Genomic DNA, 23,983 nt, shown 5'->3' with positions numbered 1-23,983 from the left:
CCGGCTAATTTTTTCTCTATATACTTTTAGTTGTCCAGCTAATTTCTTTCTATTTTTAGTGGAGACAGGGTCTCACTCTTGCTGAGGCTGGTCTCGAACACCTGAGCTCAAACAATCCACCCGCCTTGGCCTCCCAGAGTGCTAGGATTACAGGCATGAGCCACCACGCCTGGCCGGTTTTTGTTTTTAATCAGGAATGGGTGTTGTGTTTTTTCTGTATCTACAGTCATGTACTACATAACTATATTTCAGTTAACTACGGGCCACACATATGACAGTGGTCCAATAAGATTATATTAATAATACCGTATTTTTAATGCACCTTTTCTTTGTTTAGAAATGCTTAGATACACAAATACTTAACATCATGTTACAGTTGCCTACAGTATTTAGTACAGTAACATGCTGTACAGGTTTGTAGCCTAGCAGCAATAGGCTACATCATATAGCCCAGGTAGGCTGCTGTATACGTGTATGTATGTCTAGTAGGCTGTAACATCTAGGTTTGTATAGGTGCACTCTCGGATGTTCGCCCAATGCCAGAAACATCTAATGATACATTTCTTAGAACGTATCCTCATCATTAACTGACTTACTGAGATGATCATGTAGAATTTCTAGTTTGGTTTGTTAATGTGATAAATTACATTGATTTTTGACTGCTAAACCAATGTTGCATTTCCAAGATAGATTTAAGTAATTTTTAAAATCTTACATATTACTAAGTTCCATTTCTGGGTTTTTTATTGTTTCATGTAGATTCAGATTTCAATGTAGTATAATTTTTCTTCGTTTGAAGGACTTCTTTGAACATTTCTTGTAGTACAAGTATGTTTGTGGTGAATTCAACTTTCTTTTTTTTTTTTGAGACAGAGTCTCACTCTGTCACCCAGGCTAGACTGCCATGGCATCAGCCTATCTCACAGCAACCTGAAACTCCTGGGCTCAAGCAATCCTCCTGCCTCAGCCTCCCGAGTAGCTGGGACTACAGGCATGCGCCACCATGCCCGGCTAATTTTTTCTATACATTTTTAGTTGTCCAGATAATTTCTTTCTATTTTTTAGTAGAGACCAGGTCTCGCTCTTGCTCAGGCTGGTCTCAAACTCCTGACCTCGAGCGATCCTCCCGCCTCAGCCTCCCAGAGTGCTAGGATTACTGGCGTGAGCCACCGTGCCTGGCCTCAACTTTATATCTGAAAAAAGCCTTTATTTTGTCTTCATTTTTAAAAGATGTTTGCTACACATACAATTCTAGGAATGTTTTTTTCTTTCAATACTTTAAGCATGTGGCTCCACTTTTTCCTTGCTTGCATCATTTCCAATGAGAATTCTGCTGTTACTCTGTTTCTTTATACATAAAGTGATTTTTTTTTCTCTTGCTGCTTTTCAGATTTTATCACTGATTTTGAATAATTTGATTATGATGAGCTTTAGTGTCATTTTCTTCATGTTTCTTATGCTTGGGCTCTGTTGAATCTCTCATCTGGGTTTGTAGTTTTCATCAAATTTGTAACATTTTTGGCCATTACTTTTTTTAAGTCTCTTAAGCTCCTCTGTGTGTAACACCAATTACACATACTTTAGACTGCCTGAAGTTGTCTCAAGATTCATTAGTACTCTGGGGTGTTTTTTTGTTTGTTTGTTTGTTTTTACTTTTTATTTTTAGCTGTCCAGATCATTTCTTTCTACTTTTAGTAGAGACGGGGTCTTGCCCTTGCTCAGGCTGGTCTCGAACCCCTGACCTTGAGCGATCCTCCCACCTCGGCCTCCCAGAGTGCTAGGATTACAGGCGTGAGCCACCGTGCCCGGCCACTCTGGGGTTTTTTTAAGTTATTTTTTTCTCTTCATCTTTCATTTTGGATTGTGTTGATGGCTTCAAGTTCACTATCACTTTGATAGTGTCTAAAATACTATTAATCCCTTCCATTGTATTTTTTTATTTCTGTAAGTTTTGATATTTTTATATCTTTCATATCTCTATTTGTATTTAGTCTCTAGCTTGTTGAATATTTAGAATACAGCTATAAAATAACTTTTAACCTTATTGTCCACTAATTCTAACATCTGTGTCAATGCTGGGTTGGTTTCAGTTGACTGATTTTTTTTCTTTAGTATGATTCCTATTTTCCTGGGTTTGCTTGCTTGAATGGTAATTTTTGATTGGATGCTACATTGTGGATTTTACCTTCTTGGGTGCTGGATATTTTTTAATTTTTTTATAAATATTCTTTTATTCTGAAATTCATTTAAGTTACTGGGAAATAGTTAATTCTTTACAAGCATTGTTTTAAGATTTGGTAGACAAGATCAGAGCGGTGTTTACTTTAGGGTAATTAATTGTTAACCACTACTGAGGCAGGCTTTTCAATTACTCTACCTAATGCCCAGTGAATGGTGATGCCTTTTTAGTCTGGCTTGTGAGAACAGGTAGGATTCCCCATCCTTTGTGAGCTGCAGGCACTGTTCCCCCCTGATCATCTCAGGTGGTTCTTTCCTGGCTCTGGGTAGTTTCCTTGAACACACAAAGATTGGTACTCTGCTGAATAGTCAGAGGGGACCCTTTGCAGATCTGTGGCATTTTCTCTTTGTAGAGCTCTCTTTCCAGTATTATATCCTAGCTATCTTGATCTCCCTGAATTTTTAGCTTCATTTTTTGAACTTAGAGACTGCCAGCCTCTACTTTAGTTACCTTCTCACTGTCATGGCCTAGGAAATTTGCAGGCAATAGGTTCAGGCAACCAGATGGCTCACCTGGTTTTCCATCTGTCAGGGATGCCTGTTCTTTCTTGCCTTATATTCAATGGCTTAAGCTGTTTTATGTAAAGAGAGTCCAGGTTTTTTATTTTTTCAGTGTGGAAAATAAATCTGGTCCCTATTAAATGTCACCTTGGTTAAAAGTGTAAGCCAATTTCCCTTGACCATTACTTGGAAAATCAATAGGTAACCATGATTCCTTTCATTTTAGGCATCCAGACAGGAATTAAATTTTTAAAAAATATTTTTAAATAGATTATACAAAGGGAAAGTAAGTCGTGGTGGTACTTTTTCTGGGTTGCTTGGATTATTTTGATATTTTGTCTGAAAAGTAATCTTTTTTTTTTTTTTTTTTTTTTTTTGAAACAGAGTCTCGCTTTGTTGCCCGGGCTAGAGTGCTGTGGCGTCAGCCTAGCTCACAGCAACCTCAAACTCCTGGGCTCAAGCGATCCTCCTGCCTCCGCCTCTCGAGTAGCTGGGATTACAGGCATGCGCCACCATGCCCGGCTAATTTTATATATATATTTTTTTAGTTATCCATATAATTTCTGTCTATTTTTAGTAGAGACGGGGTCTTGCTCTTGCTCAGGCTGGTCTCGAACTCCTGAGCTCAAACAATCCACCTGCCTCGGCCTCCCAGAGTGCTAGGATTACAGGGGTGAGCCACCACGCCCGGCCTTGAAAAGTAATCTTAATTTTCGAGCAGGTTGCTAGCTTTTCTCTCAAGTATATGTTGAATCTAATTGAGAGTTTCAGGTTGTCTTCCAAGTCTCTAAGAAGTAAGACAGCAGAAAGCAAGTAGGTGGAATTAAACTTTGTTTTTTTTAGAGACAGTGTCTCACTGTGTTGCCCAGGGGCTGGAATGCAGTGGCAAGATCATATAGCTCAGTACTGTAGCCTTGAACCCCTGAGTTCAGACGATCCTCCCACCTCAGCCTCTGGAGTAGCTAGGACTACAGGTATATACTACCACAGGAATGAACTTTGAATTTGAACTGTAAGTGCCACTCTTAACTAGCAAACCATTATAGTGGAATTGGCCTTTCTGATGTACCCAGTTTTCCTCTTTATAGCTACAAATTCTGTGCCTTTAGAAATGCATATTCTTTTGTAGCAGTAGGTATAGTAAGTCATAGTTTATCTTTTGATTAGTCTATCTTTTGATGACATTTATACTATAATATGTGTATTTGTGATTTACCTTTTTTTTTGGTATAGTGGGTACTATAAAACATAAAAATAAGAGAAACTCATAAGCCTCTGAAAGCATACATTTGTTCTCTGTTCTAAGCTCTAAGTAGCTGAATCCTTGTCCATCTTTCTTACCTCAGAGTATACCCACTATGTGTCTTGTTTACCTCATTTGGGAAAGAACATATACTAAAGGGCATGTATCGGCTGTAGTTTATTCATAGTGGAAGAAGAAACCTTTTACAGAATTTTGAACCTTAAAAAGGACTAATCAAAAAAGAATTTTAGAATATATTACTTGACCTTTGACCTTATGTGGAACCTTTATTTTTGCTTTTAGGGACAATTTCTTTTTTCTCTTTCTTTCTTTCTTTCTTTTTTATTTGGAAGTTCCTTATAAAGGAAATTTTTTTGTTTTTATTTTACTTTTTGAAACTTTTGGGTTTTGTTATATATATTTAAGGTTTACAACGTGCTGTTTTGATATACATAGTGAAACGATTACTACAGTTAAGCAAATTAACCTATCCATCACCTTCCATAGTTAGGTTTGTGTGTGTGTAAGAGCACCTAAAATCTACTCTCACCAAATTTTCGGTGTACAATTCTGTATTATTAACTGTAGTTCTCATGATGTATATTAGATCTCTATACTTGTTCATCTTAAATAACTGGAAGGTTTACCCTCTGGTCTGGTTATCCCTATTTCCTCCCCTTCCCTGACCTTGGTAACCACCATTCTACTCTGTTTCTATGTATTCAGCTTTTTTCTTTTTGGATTCCACATCACATATAAGTGAGAACATGTAGTATTTGCCTTTCTGTGTCTGGCTTATTTCACTTAGCATAACATCCTCCAGGATCATTCATGCTGTTGGCAGTGGCAGTATTTTCACTCTTTTTTTTTCTTTTTTTTTTTTCTTTTTTTTTTTGAGACAGGGTCTCACTCTGTCACCCAGGCTGGAGTGCAGTGGTACAATCATATAGCTCACTGTAGCCTCCAACTCCAAGACTCAAGTGATCCTTCTGCCCCAGCGTCTGAATATCTGGGACTTCAGGCATGCACCATCACCACACCTGGCTAATTTTTTTGTGTGTGTGTAGAAAACGGGTCTTACCATGTTGCCCAAGCTGGTCTTAAACTCCTGGCCTAAAGTGATCCTCCTGCCTCAGCCTCCCAAACTGCTGGGATCACAGATGTGAGCCACCATGCTCAGCCTAGGATTTGCTTTTTATGGTTGAATACTGTTCTGTTTTATTTATATTTACCATAATTTCTTTATCAGTTCATCTGTCAGTGGACACTTAGATTGTTTCCATATCTTGGCTATTGTGAGTTATGTTGCAATGAACATGGGAGTGCAGATATCTATCTCTACAAGGTGCTAATTTCATTTCCTTTGAGTGTATACCCAGAAGAAAGATTGCACGGTCAATATGGTAGGATTTTGCTTTGTTTTAAGGAGACAGGGTCTTGCTATGTTGCCCAGGCTGGAATGCAGGAGCTATTCACATGCATGGTCATGGCGCACTACAACCTCAAACTCCTGGGCTCAAGCGATTCTCCGCCCCCACCTCACCTCAGCCTTCCAAGTAGCTGGAAGTAAAGGAACATGCCAGGCTCCGTACCTCTATTTGTAATTTTTTGAGGACTCTCCATTAGTTCCATAATGGCTGTACCCAGTGACTGTTTACCACGGCTGACTTTTCTGCATGCCCTCACCAACACTTATATTATCTTTTGCCGTTTTGTTAATAGCTAACAGATATGAGGCCATATCTCATTATAGTTTTGGTTTGCATTTCCCTGATGTATAGTGATGTTGAGCACCTTTTCTTATACCTAGTGGTCATTGTTATGTCTTTTTTGGAAAAATGTCTGTTCAGACCCATTTTTAAAATAGGTCATTTAGGATTTTTTGCTGTTGAGTTGTGTGAGTTTTTTATATTGTTTGGATATTAACGTTTTAATATTTTCTCCTAATGATATGCTGCCTTTTCATTTTGTTGGTTGTGTCCATTGCTGTACAGAAGTTTTTTAGTTTGATGTAGCTATTTATTTTTGCTTTTGTTGCGTGAGCTTTTGATGTGGTATCCAAAAAATCACTGCCAAAGCCAATGTCAAGGAGCTTTTCCCCTATCTTATAAATTTTATGGTTTCAGGTCTTACTTTTAGGTCTTTAATCCATATTAAGTTGGGTTTTGGGTATGGTATAAAATAAGAGTCCAATCTCATTCTTTCGCAGTTTTCCTAGCACCATTTATTGAATAGACTGTCCTTTCCCGTTGTGTCTTCTTGATGGCCTTGTTGAAAACTAGTTGACCTTATTATGTTCTTGGGTTTACTTCTAGGTTCTTTATTCTGTTCCATTGATCTATGTGTTTTTATACCAGTACCATACTATTTTGAATCCTAGCTTTGTAATATAATTTGAAATAAGGGAGTGTGATACCTCCAACTTTATTTTCCTTTCTCAAGGTGATTTTGTCTGTTTGGGGGTCTTCTATGGTTCCATACAAGTTTTAGAATTTCTTTTTCACTGTGAAAAATGGTGACATCAGAATTTTAGTAGGGATCACGTTGAATCTGTATATTGCTCTGGGTAGTACGGATATTTTAAAAATATTAACTCTTTTAATCCATGAATGTGAAAAATCTTTCCATTTGTGCCTTCAATTTCTTTTATCAGTGTTTTCCAGTTTTCAGAGTATAGATATTTCACTTTCCTGGTTACATTTATTCCTAAGTACTTTATTTTTGATGCTCTAGTATTTTTGACAGGATTGTTTTCTTAATTTCTTTTTATATTATTTTAATTTTTTTATGAAGAGGTGGGGGTTGTGGGGAGGGGTGTTCAGTTGCCTTGTTTGTTTTTATTGAGACAGAGTCTGATTGTGTCACCCTGGGTAGAGTGTAGTGACATCATGGTAGCTCACTGCAACCTCCAGCTCCTAGGCTGAAGTAATCCTTCTGCCTCAGCCTCCCCAGCCTCCTGGGTAGCTGGGACTACCGGTGCGTGCTGCAATGCCCAGCTGGGTTTTTTTTTTTTTTAAACTTCTTTTTGGTAGAGCTGGGGTCTCACTCTTGCTCAGGCTAGTGTTGGAACTCTTGCGCTCAAGCAAACCTTCTGCCTCGGCCTCCCAGAGTGCTAGGATTACAGGTGTGAACTACCAGGCCTGGCTGTTTTCTTAATTTCTTTTTCAGCTAGATTATTATTGGTGAAAAAAAATAACTGATTTTTCTATGTTAATCTTGTATCCTCCTGCTTTACTGAATTCACTTATTAGTTCTAACACTTTTTTGGTGACGAATTAAGGATTTTCTATGTATAGGATCAGGTCATCTGCAGACAGGGATGATTTTACCTTTTCCTTTCCGAAATGAATGCTTTTTATTTCTGTTCTTTGTCTAGTTGCTGTTGCTGGTGCTTCCCCATACTATGTCAAATAGAACTGGTGAGAGTGGGCATCTTAGCCTTGTTCGAGATCTTAGAGGAAAAGCTTTCCGTGTTTTCCATTGATTATGATGTTACCTATGGGATTTTTGTAAATGGCATTTATTTTGTTGAGGAATTTTTCTTCTGTACCTATTTTGTTGAGAGTTTTTATCATGAAATAATGTTGAACTTTGTCAAATGCTTTTTCTGTGTTTATTGAGGTGATCATTTGGTGTTTATCTTTTATTCTGTTAATACGTATCACATTGATTTGCTTATGTTAAACCAACCTTGTATCCTAGGGATAAATCACAGTTGGTCATTGTGTATAATCTTTTTGATGTGTTGTCGAGAAAGATTGGGTATTAATTGTTTTGATTTTACATAGGGAGATTTAGGTTTGTTTTATAATTCTAAGCTCTAATGTTCTGTAATGGCTAGAATTAAATCAGATAGTCTGTAACTTTGTGGTTAAATTGTGTATAGTTGTGGTGTTCTCCCTTCGTTAAGAGTATGCACAAGCTGAACCTGCTATCTTATTTTAGTTTTTGTTTCATTGTAAAATTGAATATTTTTATACACGTGCTTACTAGTATTATGTCTGTAGTGAATTGTCAGTTCAAAGCCTTAATTCTTGTATTTCTTCAATTTGTTGAGTTCTTATAACATATGCATTTTGCCGAATGTTTTTCTTTTCTCCATTGACTCTAAATTTAATTTTTTAACTACCATTTAACTCTTGTGCTGGGCAGAATGTTTAATTGGCTTGTTTCTTAAAGCCTTGTTATGAAATGGATGCCTTTGTTCTAGTTAGAGTTGAAACTTTATTCAAGACAAAGAAGAAATGTTACTGGCAGTGGGTTACATTCCTCAGGAGTACAGAGTGCTAGGCTAGAGATAACCAGTTAGTAACTGAAGCCATAGGAGTTGATGAGATTCCCAACAGAGTTGAGAAGGGAAGTGGGGACAGTATGGGGGACATTAAGAGAATGGAATGAGAGGAAAGATACTCCTTTTATTACAGTGATTCTCAAAACTACTTAACACGTTAAAATCACCTGAAGGACTTACTTTATAAAAAGAATTGATGCCTAGCCCCTCCAACCCCCAGATTGGTATATTTGAAATCTCAAGGCAATTTTAATGTATAGCAGGGGTTGAGAATCACTGCTTAGGAAGCATCTTTTTATAGTAAGTTAGTAGGTCTTAATTTTTTAAGTCTCAGAATCAAATCTGGAGAACTTGATAAAGCAGAGTGCTGGGCCCCACCCTTAAAGTTTGATTCAGTAGGTCTGGGATGGGGGCTGATAATTTGCATTTCTAACAAGTTTCCAAAGGATGCTGAGAACCACTGTAACAATAGGTGGAGGAAGGAAAGCATGAGTGTAGATACAACCAAGAGTGTTGCTTGAGTAATAGTGATGTTAAGAGAAGTCCAAGATTTGAGGATTCTTAGGTGTTAAATAACTTGAGCAAGTTGTCTTTTTCTTGATAAATTAGTTGTCTTTTTTCATCTGATGAATGATCTCTTTGAATCTTAATTTTGTCGTAGAGTGAATATTTATGGTCCCTCTATTGTCACTGTAAATGAATATTCTTCTTATATCTTTGTCCGTGATACTGGTGAACGTTGGCCAGCAGGATTTTGGGAGTGTATCTCTTCATACCATCATCATTATTAACACTCTTGAGATATAATTAATTGTATACATTCTTCTACATATGATAGCAAATTGTGTCTGTATCAGTGTAGTTCTTTTGGTTGCAGGTGAGTCCTTTTCCAGTTTGTCTCAAGGAAAGGTGGTTTATTGTAAATGTATATTTGGAAAGCTAAGCAGATATCCACTCTGTTACATGGGAGAAGGCAGAACAGTGTAATGGATTGAACCAGAAGCCTTAGTTTCAAATCCAATCTAGTTTAATCTTCATCTGTGAAACTGGGGTACTAACTATACCATAAGGTCATAAGACTGAAATGAGATAACAAATGCTTGATAAATTTTATGGGACTACACAAACATTGAATATAGCATTTCAAATGCATATAAAATGACATCCCTATGTGTAGTGCTGATTCTGTAATTAACAAATGTAAAACCAATATATAAAGTTATTTTTATAATGGTAAAGTCTATACAAGCTTCACTTCAATACTTTTTGGATGATAATAACTATTGTATACCATCTTTAATTCTCATGATTCAGTTCTCAATGTTTTTTTCAGCTATTCATGGTTTCTGTGGTAGAATTATAATAGCTACCTTCTCCCCTACTCTCACACTGGCCCCTCAGAAAAATCCTCTAGGTTGATATATGTATATAACCTCATTAAATTGGAGGGAAATAGTATGAGAGATAATTTGTGTCTTTTCCTCCTATTTATTAATAGACTAGCTTTGATTAGGGTGTACCTCCAAGATTAGGGAACATTAGCTCCAAACATGAAGATTCTCTTTGTTTATATATGAATGTTCATTAATATACTAATTATTTCGAACAACTTCTCATGTATAAAGGGGCTTCATATGTGTTCTGGACAAAATGCACACCATTTCTTGAATACTTAGTCCATAGCCATGAAATAGGTTATTTTTATGTACCTTGTTATGAGGAAGTGTTCTACCCTTTACAGAATGAGGAGAAAATACAATGTTCTTTCTATTCTAAACTGTTAAATTTAATAAAGCTTTGGTGGGCACATATTGCCTGAAAACACAGGTATGCAATTTATAGAGGAATGATGTTGTCCTCCAGTCATTTGGATTCCATGTACATAAGCTGATGATATCAGTCATTTCAAGCCTATTAAATTGAATGCCTTCATTAAATAGTCTCAATAGGTTTATTATATTTGAACTATTCATCTCAACATTGATTATAACCCTCATTCTCCATGTTACAGTTAAGCAGTTATAAGCCATAAAATGTTTGTGAAGTAGATGGTAGTTTATTATGATTTTTTTGTGTATGGTCTATGAAATTATCATTATGAGTTATTGAAGATTGATTTTTTCATTTCTCAGTTATTTTTCCAGAATTTCTGTGAACATTTGAATTTACTGAGTTTTTAGTCACTTAATAAATTCTAAAATTTTCCCTCTTATTTTTCTTTCTTATGTGCATCTTAAAGACTGGTTGTAAGGGGTGTGGCAGGAGGTTTTGGACTCGATGAGTTTCCACCGAAATGTCGGAGAAGTCAGGCCAGAGCACAAAAGCAAAGGATGGGAAAAAGTATGCAACACTGAGTTTATTTAATACTTACAAGGGTAAATCATTAGAAACTCAGAAAACAACAGGTGAGTAAAATCAGATGACATTTATGTTTTTCATGGTTTTGTTTTGGTATACTCCTATTAGAAGCTAGGACAAATCCAAGTTAATGCAACCCTATTTACATTTGCCTTTTTATGCATACACACATTTTTCAGAGGGTATGAATTAAATATCTTATATTGAAAATTTAGAGCAAGGTACGGTAGCTCATGCCTATAATCCCAGCTACTTGGGAGGCTGAGGTTGGAGGGTCACTTGAGCCCAGGAGTTCAGACCAGCCTGGGCAACAAAGTGGAGAGCTTGTCTCTTAAAACAAAAGAAAAGGAAAAAGAATAAAAAATTTACATTTTCACAGAGCCCTTTAAAAGTATTTTTATTTTTCCCTATTTGTTGTCAGCAGAAAATAAGTAGAACTGTATGGCTCCAAAGGGGAACGTCAGTCAATGAGAATGATAGGCATGGGGGAGGGGTATATATTAGTGGGTATATATTACTTACTATCTCTTTAGTCATAGAAGTCCTCTATTTCTTTCTTTTTTTTTTTCTTCAAACTTGGATACCTGGAGCCTAGTATATACAGTGAAAACTGGACCATGTATAGCACATTAACAGTATTCATTATGAACATAAAAGTCAACTTATTTATTCTCTAACATTCTAAATTTTGAGTTTGAAACAGATTCCCTGAAAAAATTTCAAAGCCAATATTATCAAGGTTGTGGGTTTTTTGCAGTGTGTTGGGTTGCGTTGTTGGAATTTTAAAAGCATCTGTTTAATTGCTTGATTGTTTAATATTTCTATGCTGAATTGTGTTGCAGCTGTGTTGCTTGCTTTAAAAATTCTTGTTTTAAAATACTAGGAATGACTGTTCAGGAATTCCACTGATTCTTATTGTTTTTTCTTATTGTTTGAAGATTAAAATGTGTAATCAAATAGATATTCTAAGAAAGTTGATGTTATTGATCTTTAGTTGCAGCTCGACATGGATTACAGAGTCTTGGAAAAGTTGGTATTTCACGGCGTATGCCTCCACCTGCCAACCTCCCAAGTCTTAAAGCAGAAAACAAAGGCAATGATCCTAATGTGAACATTGTACCTAAAGATGGCACAGGGTGGGCATCAAAACAAGAGCAACATGAAGAGGAAAAGTGAGTCAAAGTCTATTAAAGTTTGAAACCCTTCCCTTTCTTTGTAGGAAACTTCGTTTGAGTACTTGATAGGTGCTAAGTGTTGTGCTACATGTATTAGTTATTTCATTACCCTTTAAAGTCTTTGACTATATAGTAACTGTCGATTTTTTTTTTCCATGAGTGGGTCAAGTGACAGTATTTCTAATTGTCAAGGTAGAACAGATGCCAGAATTGCTAATCACAACTTTGCTTATGTCATAGCCTGTATTAGGCTCCTTCCTCTCCCAGCACCACCAACTCAGACATTCTTTTTCTAACATGTTTGAGTTGAGTCTGTTACCTCTACTCCATGATGCTTAAGATGTGTATCCGCTTGATTCGTCATATATCTCCAGCTTTGAATCAAAACTGTGCTTGATGCATTTGTAGGTGCTCAAGTAATATTTGTTGACTAAAGAGCAGGAAAGCTAGGATAAAATTAATAGTGCTGTCTTAATCATTATTCTTTCAACAAATACTCAGCCTTTTGTGTGTCAGAGATTGTGCCAGGCTCTTAGTTAATTGAATGACCAAACTAAACAGTGGTAATTTTAAAAAATGAAATAAACCGTTGGTACTTTTGTTTTTTTGGTTTTTTGGTTTTTTGCCTGTGTTTTGACTACTTGTGCAGAAGTTTGTATATATAGACAGGGACTCTTCTCTGTCACCCCTCCTGGAGTGCAGTGGCATGATCATAGCGCACTGTAGCCTTGAACTCCTGGGCTCAAGCGATCCTCCCGCCTCAGCCTCCCAAGTAGTTGGGACTACAGGCATGCACAGCCAGGCCTGGCTTTTGTGCAGAAGTTTATCAAGGACTTATTGTTCTCTGCTTCTTAGTTGTACTAGAATTAGTTTAGTACTGAGTCAGTTACAGTGCTAAGTGTACTAGCAAATATATTAGATTTTGTGAGCCTCTTAACTTTTTCGTTTTAAAGCACTACCTCATTACAGGGATTGAATAAAACTATATACCCTTTTAAAATATCTTACCTCATGGGAATGGACCAGGTAGGTTGCTGTTGCCTCTTTGAATAACAATAATAAGTGCAGTGGTGAACCTGTTGACTGCCAGATGGAGCATTTGCTTAGCCTTAGTCCCCAGCAAATTCTACCAGTCCAGACTGTAGGTATGCTTATACTGTTATTTCTAATCATAAATGTTCACTTCTTCAAAACAGATTTTTGGCAACTATGTTTAGTCATAAGTGTTTCTTTTTTTTTTTTTTTTTTTTTAACCAAAATGGAAAATAAGCAATGTTGTTATCTCATTGGGTTACTCAAGGGCAGAGATGAAAGGGGACAAAAAGAACCATAATTCATTTAAAGGAATGTTGCAGAGGGAAAACATTTATGGTAGATTTATCAGTGGGTAAATATGTAGTCAAAGTAATTTTAACACAAATGTACCTTAAATATATTTGTTTTATTTTATTTGAACACAACAGTATCTGAAATAATGGATTCGTATTTTTTTAAAGAACACCAGAAGTGCCACCAGCACAACCAAAACCTGGGGTTGCAGCTCCCCCAGAAGTAGCACCTGCTCCCAAATCATGGGCCAGTAACAAGCAAGGTGGGCAAGGAGATGGTAAGTGGACATTAGCTGGAGAAACTAGTTAGGCTTGATAGTTACTGAGCAGCCATGCAGGAGATAAGAGGTAGATGGTTTTGGTAGAGGCAGAAAAAGCATTGTCAAAGGAAATACTCAAGCCTGAAAAAGGGGTCTTTTAAAAATCTCTTGGGCTAGCTAAATTACAGTATCAAGAGCCATGTATGAGTCAATGATAGTACTTAAAAGGGGAGTCTTTAAGATTGCCTCTGCCCCACATTATTTTATCTTTACCACTACATGTCTGGACAAAAGCTGTATCTTCAGCTCTTTGAGACATAAAAAACACCTAGACATTGCATAGATTGCTAGAAACCATATTCATCTCCAACTATGCCCCCAACCTCTCCTGTTTCAAACATGTTGTCACGATTTCCTCGTGGAAAAGAGCTAGAGAGTAACCATAAAGACAGTATCTATAACATCCCCACTCCCCCCAAGGAATGGTAGAATACCCAACAGAATTAATTTTCCCATTTGCAAAACAGGAACTATCTATAAAACATTCTATGGAAGAAGGAATTGAGGCCCTCAACCTAATAAAATTTCTTTTAAGTTATCGAATTATAAAAATAGGTAGATAGGTGAATAATGAGATGCTGTCACTATCTCTGGTAAATTAAATGAAAGCAGTAAATTAAATGATGGCATTTTAGTCTCACGTTGATACTTGCAAACTTCATTAATAAAATTCTGTTTCACTAATAAGATTTGAATTAATTCTTAGAAGTTTTAGCAAAGGAATTTGACTTATTAAAAATGTAAGGAGTCATAATAAAAGAGAAACTCTCTTCACTTGCCTGATCATCTTAAATGAGTCTTCTGGAATGGTATGTGGAAGATTCCTTTTTTAGATTTTTTTATGTCCTCATGGCTGTTCATTAACTTTTCAAAAAATTGTAGATAAATTTAAAAGTTTTATGAATATGAACAGTCATCATTGAAATGTGGAATGATTTATCAGAAAGAGTCAGAGAGCTCTGTCCTGGGAGGGTTATTTGAATTATTTTCAGTATAAAAGTTACCTTTCACGTGTTTTGTTTTGTTTTGTTTTAAATCTGTAGGAATCCAGGTGAATAGTCAGTTTCAGCAAGAATTTCCCAGCCTGCAGGCAGCTGGGGATCAGGAAAAAAAAGAAAAGGAAGCAAATGATGACAACTATGGACCTGGACCCAGCTTACGCCCGCCAAGTAAGAGTACTTTCTCTTTAATAAAAGCACAGAATGAGATCATACTTGTGATTTATCTTGTGATTTAACCTCCTGCATGCTATTTTATATATGCCTAGTTCGAAAAGGCAGACTAATACTATAGTTGCTTCCTATTAATATTCAAGTGTGCTTTTTGCACCAGCAGTATCACTATAACTTGAAAACTTGTTAGAAATGTGTACTGTTAGGCCTAACATCCAACCTTCTACATCAAAATCTGCATTTAAACAAGATGCCCAGGTGTCTTATGTACATTAATATCTGGGCTTTGTCACAGTGGTAAAAGTTTTAGAGCAAACTTCCCCAATATATAACTATTTGTGAACCATATACATTTATTAATTACTATGTTAATATTCAGTAATTCCTTTCTTTCTGAACTCAAACTGAGGAAACATCATTCTGGATAGTGAGGGATACTTTACGTGCATTATAAAGCTAAAACTAAAATAGCATAAAATTTTGTTCTTAAAATGTCTTATTAATAGTTGTAGTTTCATATTGTCATTACCAAATATCTTAAAGGATCCTATACACATGGGGAGATTCTTCTGACAATGTTTGTTTACAAATTCATATTTCTAATAATCTGACACATTTCACATTTTGGGGGGTTCACTTCAGATCTGAACAAATCTAAATCATCTTTATTTTTTAATCATCTTAATGTGGTTGGTGAGTTCATTTTAAGAATAGATGTGTCAGCTGTGCTATTTTCTTGTTCGGTTGAATTTTCAGCAGTTATTTATTGCTGCATAACAAATTTGACAACGTAAAGCAACAAACTGAAACAGTGCTTATGATCTCGCACAGTATCTGAGGGCCACGAATCCAAGATCAGCTTAGCTGGGGGTTTTGGCTAAGTAACTTTCACACAAGGCTGCAATGAAGCTGTCGTCTGAGGCTGACTTAACTAAGGCTGTACTTCCAAACTCATTCATGTAGAGCTGTTTGCTCTTTTTAGTATGTTAGCCTCTCAGTGAGGCTGCTGATTACATGGCTTCCCTAGAGTAAGTGATGAGACACAGATAAATATTACCCCACCCAAGACACAACCTCCAGTCTTTCATAACCTAATCTCGAAAGGGACATGCTAGCACTTCTGCCGTATTCTACAGGTTTCACAGACCAACCCTGGTACACTGTTTGAAAAGGGAGTATACTGGGTGTGAATACCAGGAGGTTGAGACCATTCAGGCCTTCTTGGAGACTGGTTGGTTACACGAGGTTCCTCACAAAACCACTTTGCTGTTTTATTTGGTTAAGTGTAGTTGAACCAGACAATGTCACTAAATTGGCTCACCTGGGTGTGTGTAATTAGCAAGAATAAACTGAAAGCAGATGAAAGCATCACTGTCAACCTTTCTAGATTGTAGACTGACTTTCCTTCCCTCAGGAAACCTCAGGTGTATCTCAGCCTGAAACATGACCATCTGACATGGATCACATGAGAACAATGATTTTATTTTATTTTATTTTATTTCATTTCATTTTATTTTATTTTTTTAATCTAAAATTACGTCATCCTTGCACAGGGTCCGTGCTAATCTTCTCTGTATCATTCCAGTTTTAGTATATGTGCTGCCGAGCAGGAGAACAGTGATTTTAATCTTTCTATAAAATATTAGTGAAGTTTCATGGAGAAGCTCTAACATTTTCCTCGCACCCCAGTATTTGCTTGTAGTGACACCCTCTGAAAGTACATCTCTCTGCTTTGGAAGCCACTATTCGACTATCTGAACACCTTATAAACATTGATAGGGCCTAGATTAGACTTTATTTGCTCTTTCACTGTGCTTGCTTGCTTATATTTTTTTCGAAATGTGCCTCGTTTGGTTTCACTTGTTTCCATTTTCAGACTTTTTTTTTTCTTTTTCCTTTCTTCTTTCTTTGTACCAGATGTTGCTTGTTGGAGAGATGGTGGTAAGTCTGCTGGCTCACCTTCTTCATCTGATCAAGATGAAAAGCTCCCTGGCCAAGATGAAAGCACAGCTGGAACATCAGAGCAAAATGATATCCTCAAAGTGGTGGAAAAGAGGATAGCTTGTGGTCCGCCACAGGCGAAACTGAATGGACAGCAGACTGCCCTTGCTTCCCAATATAGAGCTATGATGCCTCCTTATGTGAGTGTTGTTCAGTGAACAAGCAGTCAAATAATGAGGTTTTTGATCTGGGGACCAAGGAGAGAATTGGAATGGGGAAAAGTTTAGGTCTTTATTTTCATTAACATCTAAATAAAAATTAATGTTTTTTTAAATTATGACTATAGGAAACGAGTGAGGAGTATCAGCAGTATTTGTGTCTTTATCATTAATAGGGATTATAGATATTTTCTTATCACATTACATTCAGTATTTCCTGAAAATAATTATTAGACCTATGGATAGAGCCACTGGTTATTAATTGTTTTAACTTTTTATTATAGAAAAATTTTTTTTTTTTTTTTTTTGAGACAGAGTCTCACTTTGTTGCCCGGGCTAGAGTGAGTGCCATGGCGTCACCCTAGCTCACAGCAACCTCAAACTCCTGGGCTTAAGGGATCCTACTGCCTCAGCCTCCCAAATAGCTGGGACTACAGGCATGTGCCACCATACCCGGCTAATTTTTTTCTATATATATTTTTAGTTGTCCAGATAATTTTTTTTTTATTTCTATTTTTAGTAAAGATGGGGTCTCGCTCAGGCTGGTCTCGAACTCCTGACCTCGAGCGATCCACCCACCTCGGCCTCCCAGAGGGCTACAATTACAGGAGTGAGCCACCGTGTCCAGCCTATTATAGAAAATTTTAAACATCTACAAAAATATAATACAGTGAATCTGCCTCTTTCCCCACCCCTTTGGATTATTAAAGTAAATCTAAGATATATCATTTCATCTGTAAATATTTTAAGTTGTATTTTAAGAGATAAAGACTTGGGGAAAAATTTCATAGTGCCATTGTCACACCTAAAAAGAAAACTAATTTCCTAATGTTCTCAACTGTCGCGTCAGTATTTCGGTTTCTCTGAATATCTCATAATTAGGACCCAGGCAATGACCATGCCTTGAGATTGGTTCAGATTTGTCCTAAGAATCTCATTACCTAGAGGTACTTCCATCTCTTTTCTTTGGAGTTTATCTGTTACAATTTATTTGTTAACCTGTGAGGTTTCTCAGAGTCTAGATTTTGTTGATTCCATCTTTGCAGTTCCATTTAATATAAACTTCTAACTCCTGCATTTTCTATAAACTGAGATTCGGTACCCTCATTCTTTTGTTTGCTGTCAGTCTACTGTGCAGTTATAACATGTGCCTGAGTAAATACCTTTAGTTTCCAGAAGACCCATTCATTACTCTCATAGGGAGGAAAAATCTAGATAATATTTATTTAGTTTGTGGTTTAACTCCTAAATATTCAAGTTATAAATATCCATCACATTTTCTAGTCCTTCATTGTATTACTTTTTTAACAATTCTAGAGTAATGGAAATAAATGATTTAATACCATTGCTTGTTAAATATTTTCTAAAAGGAAGTTTGGACATATAAAGATAGTATTACTGACTTAGCCTTAAAAAATTATTTATAACCAATAACTTTTCTCCTATTAATTTTCAAATTATACTTCCAAAGACCCTGGAACTTCCAAGTTTGGGGGGTAAGGCAGGACCGAGAAGGAAGACCTAGTAGGCTTCATTCCCAATTTCATTGACGATTTTGTTTGAACAAAGTATTCCACTAATTAACAAAAACATTTTAAAATGACTACTTTATATACTGAGAATTTAAAGATTGTTTCTACAGTTAATTTTGTGGCAAATGCCAAAATTTAAGCATTAACAATCACATGAAATTAATCTTTATGTCTGAATGATCAAAAGGATCTAACCCAACTTTACCTATGAAAATTTGCCTCCATTAGTGTATTTACTAACTTCAGTATAGAAGTGTGATGCAACTGGAAATTCTCCAGAGTATTCCCCAAACAAATAGCTTCCCCAGCTGAGTTTCAGCTGCTGCTTAACTTAATTAACTTTGCTTCAACCCTATTTAGGAGAAATTTCTTATTTAGATAGCATAATCATATAGACATTGCCTTTTTGCAAGTGTAAGGTAATTTTCTTATGTAACACAGCCTTTTTTTTTTTTTTAAAGAAAACCTAATCTTCTTTTTCAGGATACAAATTATGTGTTTAATTTAAGGTAATACAATTTCATATTATTTACATAATTTGACTTGGATATGAGCAAATAATAAATGACCAAGTACTCTTTGACACTTCGTTCTTTCCAAATCATACGATGAATCCCTTGATGTTCTTTTTTTTTTTTTTTTTTTTTTTTTTCTGAGACAGAGTCTTGCTCTTTTGCCCTAGCTAGAGTGCCATGGCATCAGCCTAGCTCACAGCAACCTCAAACTCCTGAGCTCAAGCAATCCTTCTGCCTCAGCTTCCCAAGTAGTTGGGACTACAGGCATGTGCCGCCATGCCCAGCTAATTTTTTTTTTCTATGTATATTTTTAGCTGTCCATATAATTTCTTTCTATTTTTAGTAGAGATGGGGTCTCGCTCTTGCTCAGGCTGGTCTCGAACTCCTGACCTCAAGTGACCTTCCCGCCTTGGCCTCCCAGAGTGCTAGGATTACAGGCGTGAGCCACCGCGCCCAGCCCCTTGATGTTCTTTGTCTTCATAATCTATCTGATGTCTTCCTCTAAGTTTAACTTGAGTTTAACTTCTCAAAGCCAAATTTCCACAGAGAGCGTCATCTTGACCTGCTTGGGCTTCAGTTTACAATTATCTGTTCAGTAACTTGATTGAGAATCCACCTATCCATAGAAAATCTCTAAGTAGCTCTCCTCCTCCCCCCTTACTCCCTTGGGTTGTGGACTATTCATTAACTTTATCTGAGCTGAGTCCCTCTTTATCAACAAACCTGCCTCCAGTTAGTCTACTCCTGCTTTAGGATGAAGGCTCACATTATTTTGCCTCTCTGGTGTCCCACTTGATTGAGGCTTTGCAGTTTTCTGGGGTGCATGTGTGTATGTATGTTGTCAATACCCACAATCTGCTTTATGTAATTTTGTTAATGAGACACAGAAGTTCTTCATATCATGCGCCCTAGTTATTACCTCTATTTGTAAAGACTTGGTGGAGGCAGTGGTCTTGCACATGGCTTGTTATTGAGGGTGAATGATGATCTATGCTAGCAGATAAAATTCATTATTAATGGTACTGTTCATTTTAATTATACTTCCTATAAATTTTAATTTCAGACCTAGGCCTCGTCAGATTGATTCTTTTGTTGTTGTTGTTTTATAACTGAGTTGCTAAATTTATTGAAATTTTTTTGTTCTCTTCATTCAGATGTTTCAGCAGTATCCAAGGATGGCATATCCTCCTCTACATGGTCCCATGAGATTTCCACCTTCTTTATCTGAAACAAACAAGTAAGACTAATAAATGATTAACTTCTGCAAGGAATATAATGCTCATTAAGATTTTCTGAAGGTTGAATGGATTGTGGTATGAGAAAAATTGATCATTTTTCTGTCCTGACAGTACAATTGCCATTAAATAGTTGGCTCTTATAAAACAGAACAAAAATACTCTATTCCTTTAAAACTTTGATCTGACATAAAATTCTAAAATCTGAAAATCATAGCCCTAAAACTGATGACATTTGTTTCTTCCTCCTTCCATATTAGTGATGCCTTGAGCTCACTCTCACTCAGTGTGAGACTTGAGCATCCTCTTGAATGATGGTTTTTCTCAGGATTATATATTTTGAGATTAGTTTTGAGCATAAAACTGGGCTTATCACAAGGAGAAAAAAGGTAAAACTTTAGTTTTTACTTGATAATTTTAGTTATATTGGTAATTTCTGTTAATATGCAGTAAAAATTATTTATATAGATCCAGGGCTGTATCAACACTAGGTCACAAACCTGTCTCATTCATTGATACCTTTTTCTCCCAAAACCTCACAAAAATAATTTTTATGTACATATAGCGAAAATTCATTTATATTTGCATTGCTTATTTTCTATTCTTTAGCATATGTCTGTTTTATTTTAAATCTTTGATAATTGTTTGAAAAACCCTGTCATCTATTAAATAGGAATATATTGTGCATTGTCCTGTAATTATGTATTAGTATTAATTTCTTCATATACAGGTCAGTGCAAGACATTTTGTATATCTTGGCATACAAAACACTAATGTTGAATTGAAATGAACTAAATTCCAATCTTTTAGTACTCTCCTAATTTAGTATCATTAAAACTTTGTCTTTTCCCACCTTGACCTCCCCTTCCTTAGAGGCCTTCGAGGAAGGGGCCCACCTCCTTCGTGGGCCTCAGAGCCTGAACGGCCATCCATCCTTAGTGCATCGGAACTGAAAGAGCTTGATAAATTTGATAACCTAGATGCTGAAGCTGATGAAGGTTGGGCAGGTAAGAGGCAAAATTAGTTAAGTACTTTAAATTGTTAGATGCTTTTAAGCAGTTAGTCTGAATTTTCCTTAATTTAATAGGTGCTCAGATGGAAGTAGACTATACAGAACAGCTGAATTTCAGTGATGACGATGAGCAAGGAAGTAGTAGTCCTAAAGAGAATAGCGGGTAAGTTGTTTTGATATCTTTTTTACTAATGCAGTATGAAATTGTTATTATATAACATTGTTTATGCAGAGAATTATTAATAGACATTTGTTCCTTATTTATAAAATTTCTCTATTCTCTAAGAAGTTTTACTGAGTAGGAGGCTGATTAATGAGTCAAATTAATATGGTACGGCTAAGCAAGGAATTAAGATTTTCTTTTTTCTTTTTTTTTTTTTTTGAGACAGAGTCTCGCTTTGTTGCCCGGGCTAGAGTGAGTGCCATGGCGTCAGCCTAGCTCACATCAACCTGAAACTCCTGGGCTTCAGCGATCCTACTGTCTCAGCCTCCCGAATAGCTGGGACTACAGGCATGTGCCACCATGCCCAACTAATTTTTTCTCTATATATTTTTAGTTGGCCAGATAATGTCTTTCTATTTTTAGTAGAGACAGGGTCTCGCTCAGGCTGGTCTCGAACTCCTGACCTCGAGCGATCCACCCGCCTCGGCCTCCCAGAGTGCTAGGATTACAGGCGTGAGCCACTTCGCCCGGCCAAGATTTTATGTTTCTCAAGAAAGTACATTAAAAAAAAGATATTGAGATACTTGGCGTCTAATTGGAGATATGTTGAGAATCAGTATCAGGCCATTTTAAACTATTACTTGCTTGACCCAATGCATATTTACAAATTGGAGAATAATTCCTTGAGTTACCACAGCTGCTTCAAGTCTTTGAATTTTTTTTATTTTTTTATTTTTTTTTCATTTAGCAAGCAGCATTAGGGCCTTGGAAAATGGGAGCTTTTTATCTCTTTCCTTTCTTCTTGGATATAGGGGCATCAGTCAGGAATATATGGGTCATTAGCATAAAAGTCAGCTTTTAAAATACACAGAAGTTTCTATGCACATATTGGTGTAATTTCTCAGCTCTGCATTGTGATATAGTACACCACAGTTTCACAATCATTTGTGAGATGCCTGCTATTTGTTGCGACTTTTAAACATACTGTAGTTTAATTTATCTTTTGTATTATGTCAGAATAAATTAGAATGCAGCTGAATAATATTTCCAGTATTACTCTCTTGAATCTAGATTAGACTTCTTGGGTGGAGGAGATAGAAAATGATAGGGTTATATTTCTTTGCGAGGTTTTGTGTCAGATGTGAATGTCTCGATTTGATAACTACTGTATTATACTATATGCCTTGTGATAACCTGGATAAACCCAGTCCCCAGCTCATTATAGATACATAGTATATATTTATTGAATGAACAAATTAGCAGCAATAGGTCACAAACCCATCTCATTGCCTGATACATTTTTTTCCCCTGAAATCGTACAGGAGTAAGTTTTTTTTTAAATATATGGAGAGATAGTACATTTACTTATAATGCAGTCTGTCCACTGTACTTTTATTATTTCTTCTGCATTTTGATTCCTCAGTGAGGATCAAGTTTCCAAAGCCTCTGAAAACACTGAAAACCGAAAAGAAGCAGATGAAGTTTGCAACACTAAATCTTCATCTCAAATCTCTGCCCAGGCACCAGTAACAAAAGGGCCCTATGGGAAAGGGCCTTCATTTAATCAGGTTTGTTGGACTCAAGGACATTCTTGTCATTTTAGTACATACTATGGATGAATTAATCTTACAGTTAGAAGGGGGCTCAGGAAAGGGAATTGTGTGTTTTTTTTTAATAGCCCTAGATCTACATCATAATATTGATTGTACACTAATGGGACTTATCAGTATAGTAACTAAAATTATCAAGGAAAAAAACTATCAAGAAAAAAGGTTTTACCTTTTCCCTTTATGACATAGCTGAGTCATAGCAGAGTGGAGGAATAAACTTGTTTTTCCAAAGTAAAAGGAACATTTCTGAAGTGTGTGCTTTATGGTTAACTGAATATTTTACAAATACTAGTCAGTCTTTGTGCATGAAATAGCACACTGTCTGTGTAGGGAAATCACACATAGCTAGTGGGGACATCTAAGCAGTCTGAATCATTTTGAAGAACATTGTGAAAGAAGAGAAATATGTGGGCAACAGATTTACTTGATCCACTTCTGAGATGGTAAATGGTAGCAAGAACTGCATTATGAACTGGGAATAAAAAAGAGCTGTTTTCAAGAGAGTCTACTTAACTCTGTATTAAGGAATCAGAGTATTGTCAGCTTGTGTTTGTTGAATTCATACAAAACAAATGGAAGAGCTTGTCCTTTCAGAGAGCTAAAAGGAGGTAGGTAACAATCTCTTTGAAAGGAAAAAAAAATGGCGGTAAGCATCAGTTACAATACAGTGTGCTAAGTGATGTGATAGAGGGCACATAGTGAGTTCTTAGAGACTTAGTACTTGAGCTAATTTTTAAAGAAGCAGGAATTAGCCAGTAAACAAAAGGAAGAGAGCTATTCCAAGCAGTGGGAACATGTACAGAGTAGAAAAATATAAGAAAGTGTGGCACATTGAAGAAATACTAAGTAGTTCCTCCCACCTCAGCCTCTTGAGCAGCTGGGACTACAGGTGTGTCCCACCTCACCCAGCTAGATTTTTTTTTTTTAAGACAGAGTCTTGCTATGTTGCCCAGGCTGGTCTCAAACTCCTGGCCTCAAGCAATCCTCCTGCCTTGGCCTCCAATGTGTTTTAGATGTTTCTTTTTTCTTTTTTAAGATAAATCTCATATTTTTAGTTTACCATTAAGAAAAAATTCCAGGAAAAGAATTGTGCTTACATAAATAAAATTTAGTAATTGGAGGTACACCTCT

At 36.3% G+C, this 23,983-nt stretch overlaps 1 protein-coding gene and 1 non-coding gene across 13 annotated transcripts in view; one reads left to right on the top strand and one right to left on the bottom strand.

Annotated features, from left to right (window-relative positions):
- Positions 1-23,983, top strand: part of PRRC2C (proline rich coiled-coil 2C) — a 92,044-nt gene that overhangs the window by 13,484 nt on the left and 54,577 nt on the right. For 8 of the 12 annotated variants that reach the window (XM_045547378.1, XM_045547381.1, XM_045547385.1 and 5 more), the window contains exons 2-10: positions 10,513-10,678; positions 11,626-11,803; positions 13,303-13,412; positions 14,498-14,623; positions 16,544-16,767; positions 19,987-20,069; positions 20,941-21,074; positions 21,155-21,242; positions 22,666-22,810. In XM_045547378.1, the coding sequence (XP_045403334.1) occupies positions 10,567-10,678; positions 11,626-11,803; positions 13,303-13,412; positions 14,498-14,623; positions 16,544-16,767; positions 19,987-20,069; positions 20,941-21,074; positions 21,155-21,242; positions 22,666-22,810 (1,200 nt within the window). In that variant the 5' untranslated portion in view covers positions 10,513-10,566. The remainder of the gene's footprint in view (positions 1-10,512; positions 10,679-11,625; positions 11,804-13,302; positions 13,413-14,497; positions 14,624-16,543; positions 16,768-19,986; positions 20,070-20,940; positions 21,075-21,154; positions 21,243-22,665; positions 22,811-23,983) is intronic. The other 4 variants (XM_045547383.1, XM_045547377.1, XM_045547374.1 and 1 more) reach the window with 2 other exon arrangements.
- On the bottom strand, positions 16,135-16,242 carry LOC123636194. Its single transcript, XR_006734398.1, has one exon. It is a non-coding gene; the product is annotated as a U6 spliceosomal RNA (small nuclear RNA).

Source organism: Lemur catta, chromosome 3, assembly GCF_020740605.2.
Source record: "Lemur catta isolate mLemCat1 chromosome 3, mLemCat1.pri, whole genome shotgun sequence".
NCBI classification, from domain to species: Eukaryota; Metazoa; Chordata; class Mammalia; order Primates; family Lemuridae; genus Lemur; species Lemur catta.
Note: the sequence above shows the minus strand (reverse complement) of the source record. Positions and strands in the feature narration are given on the sequence as shown.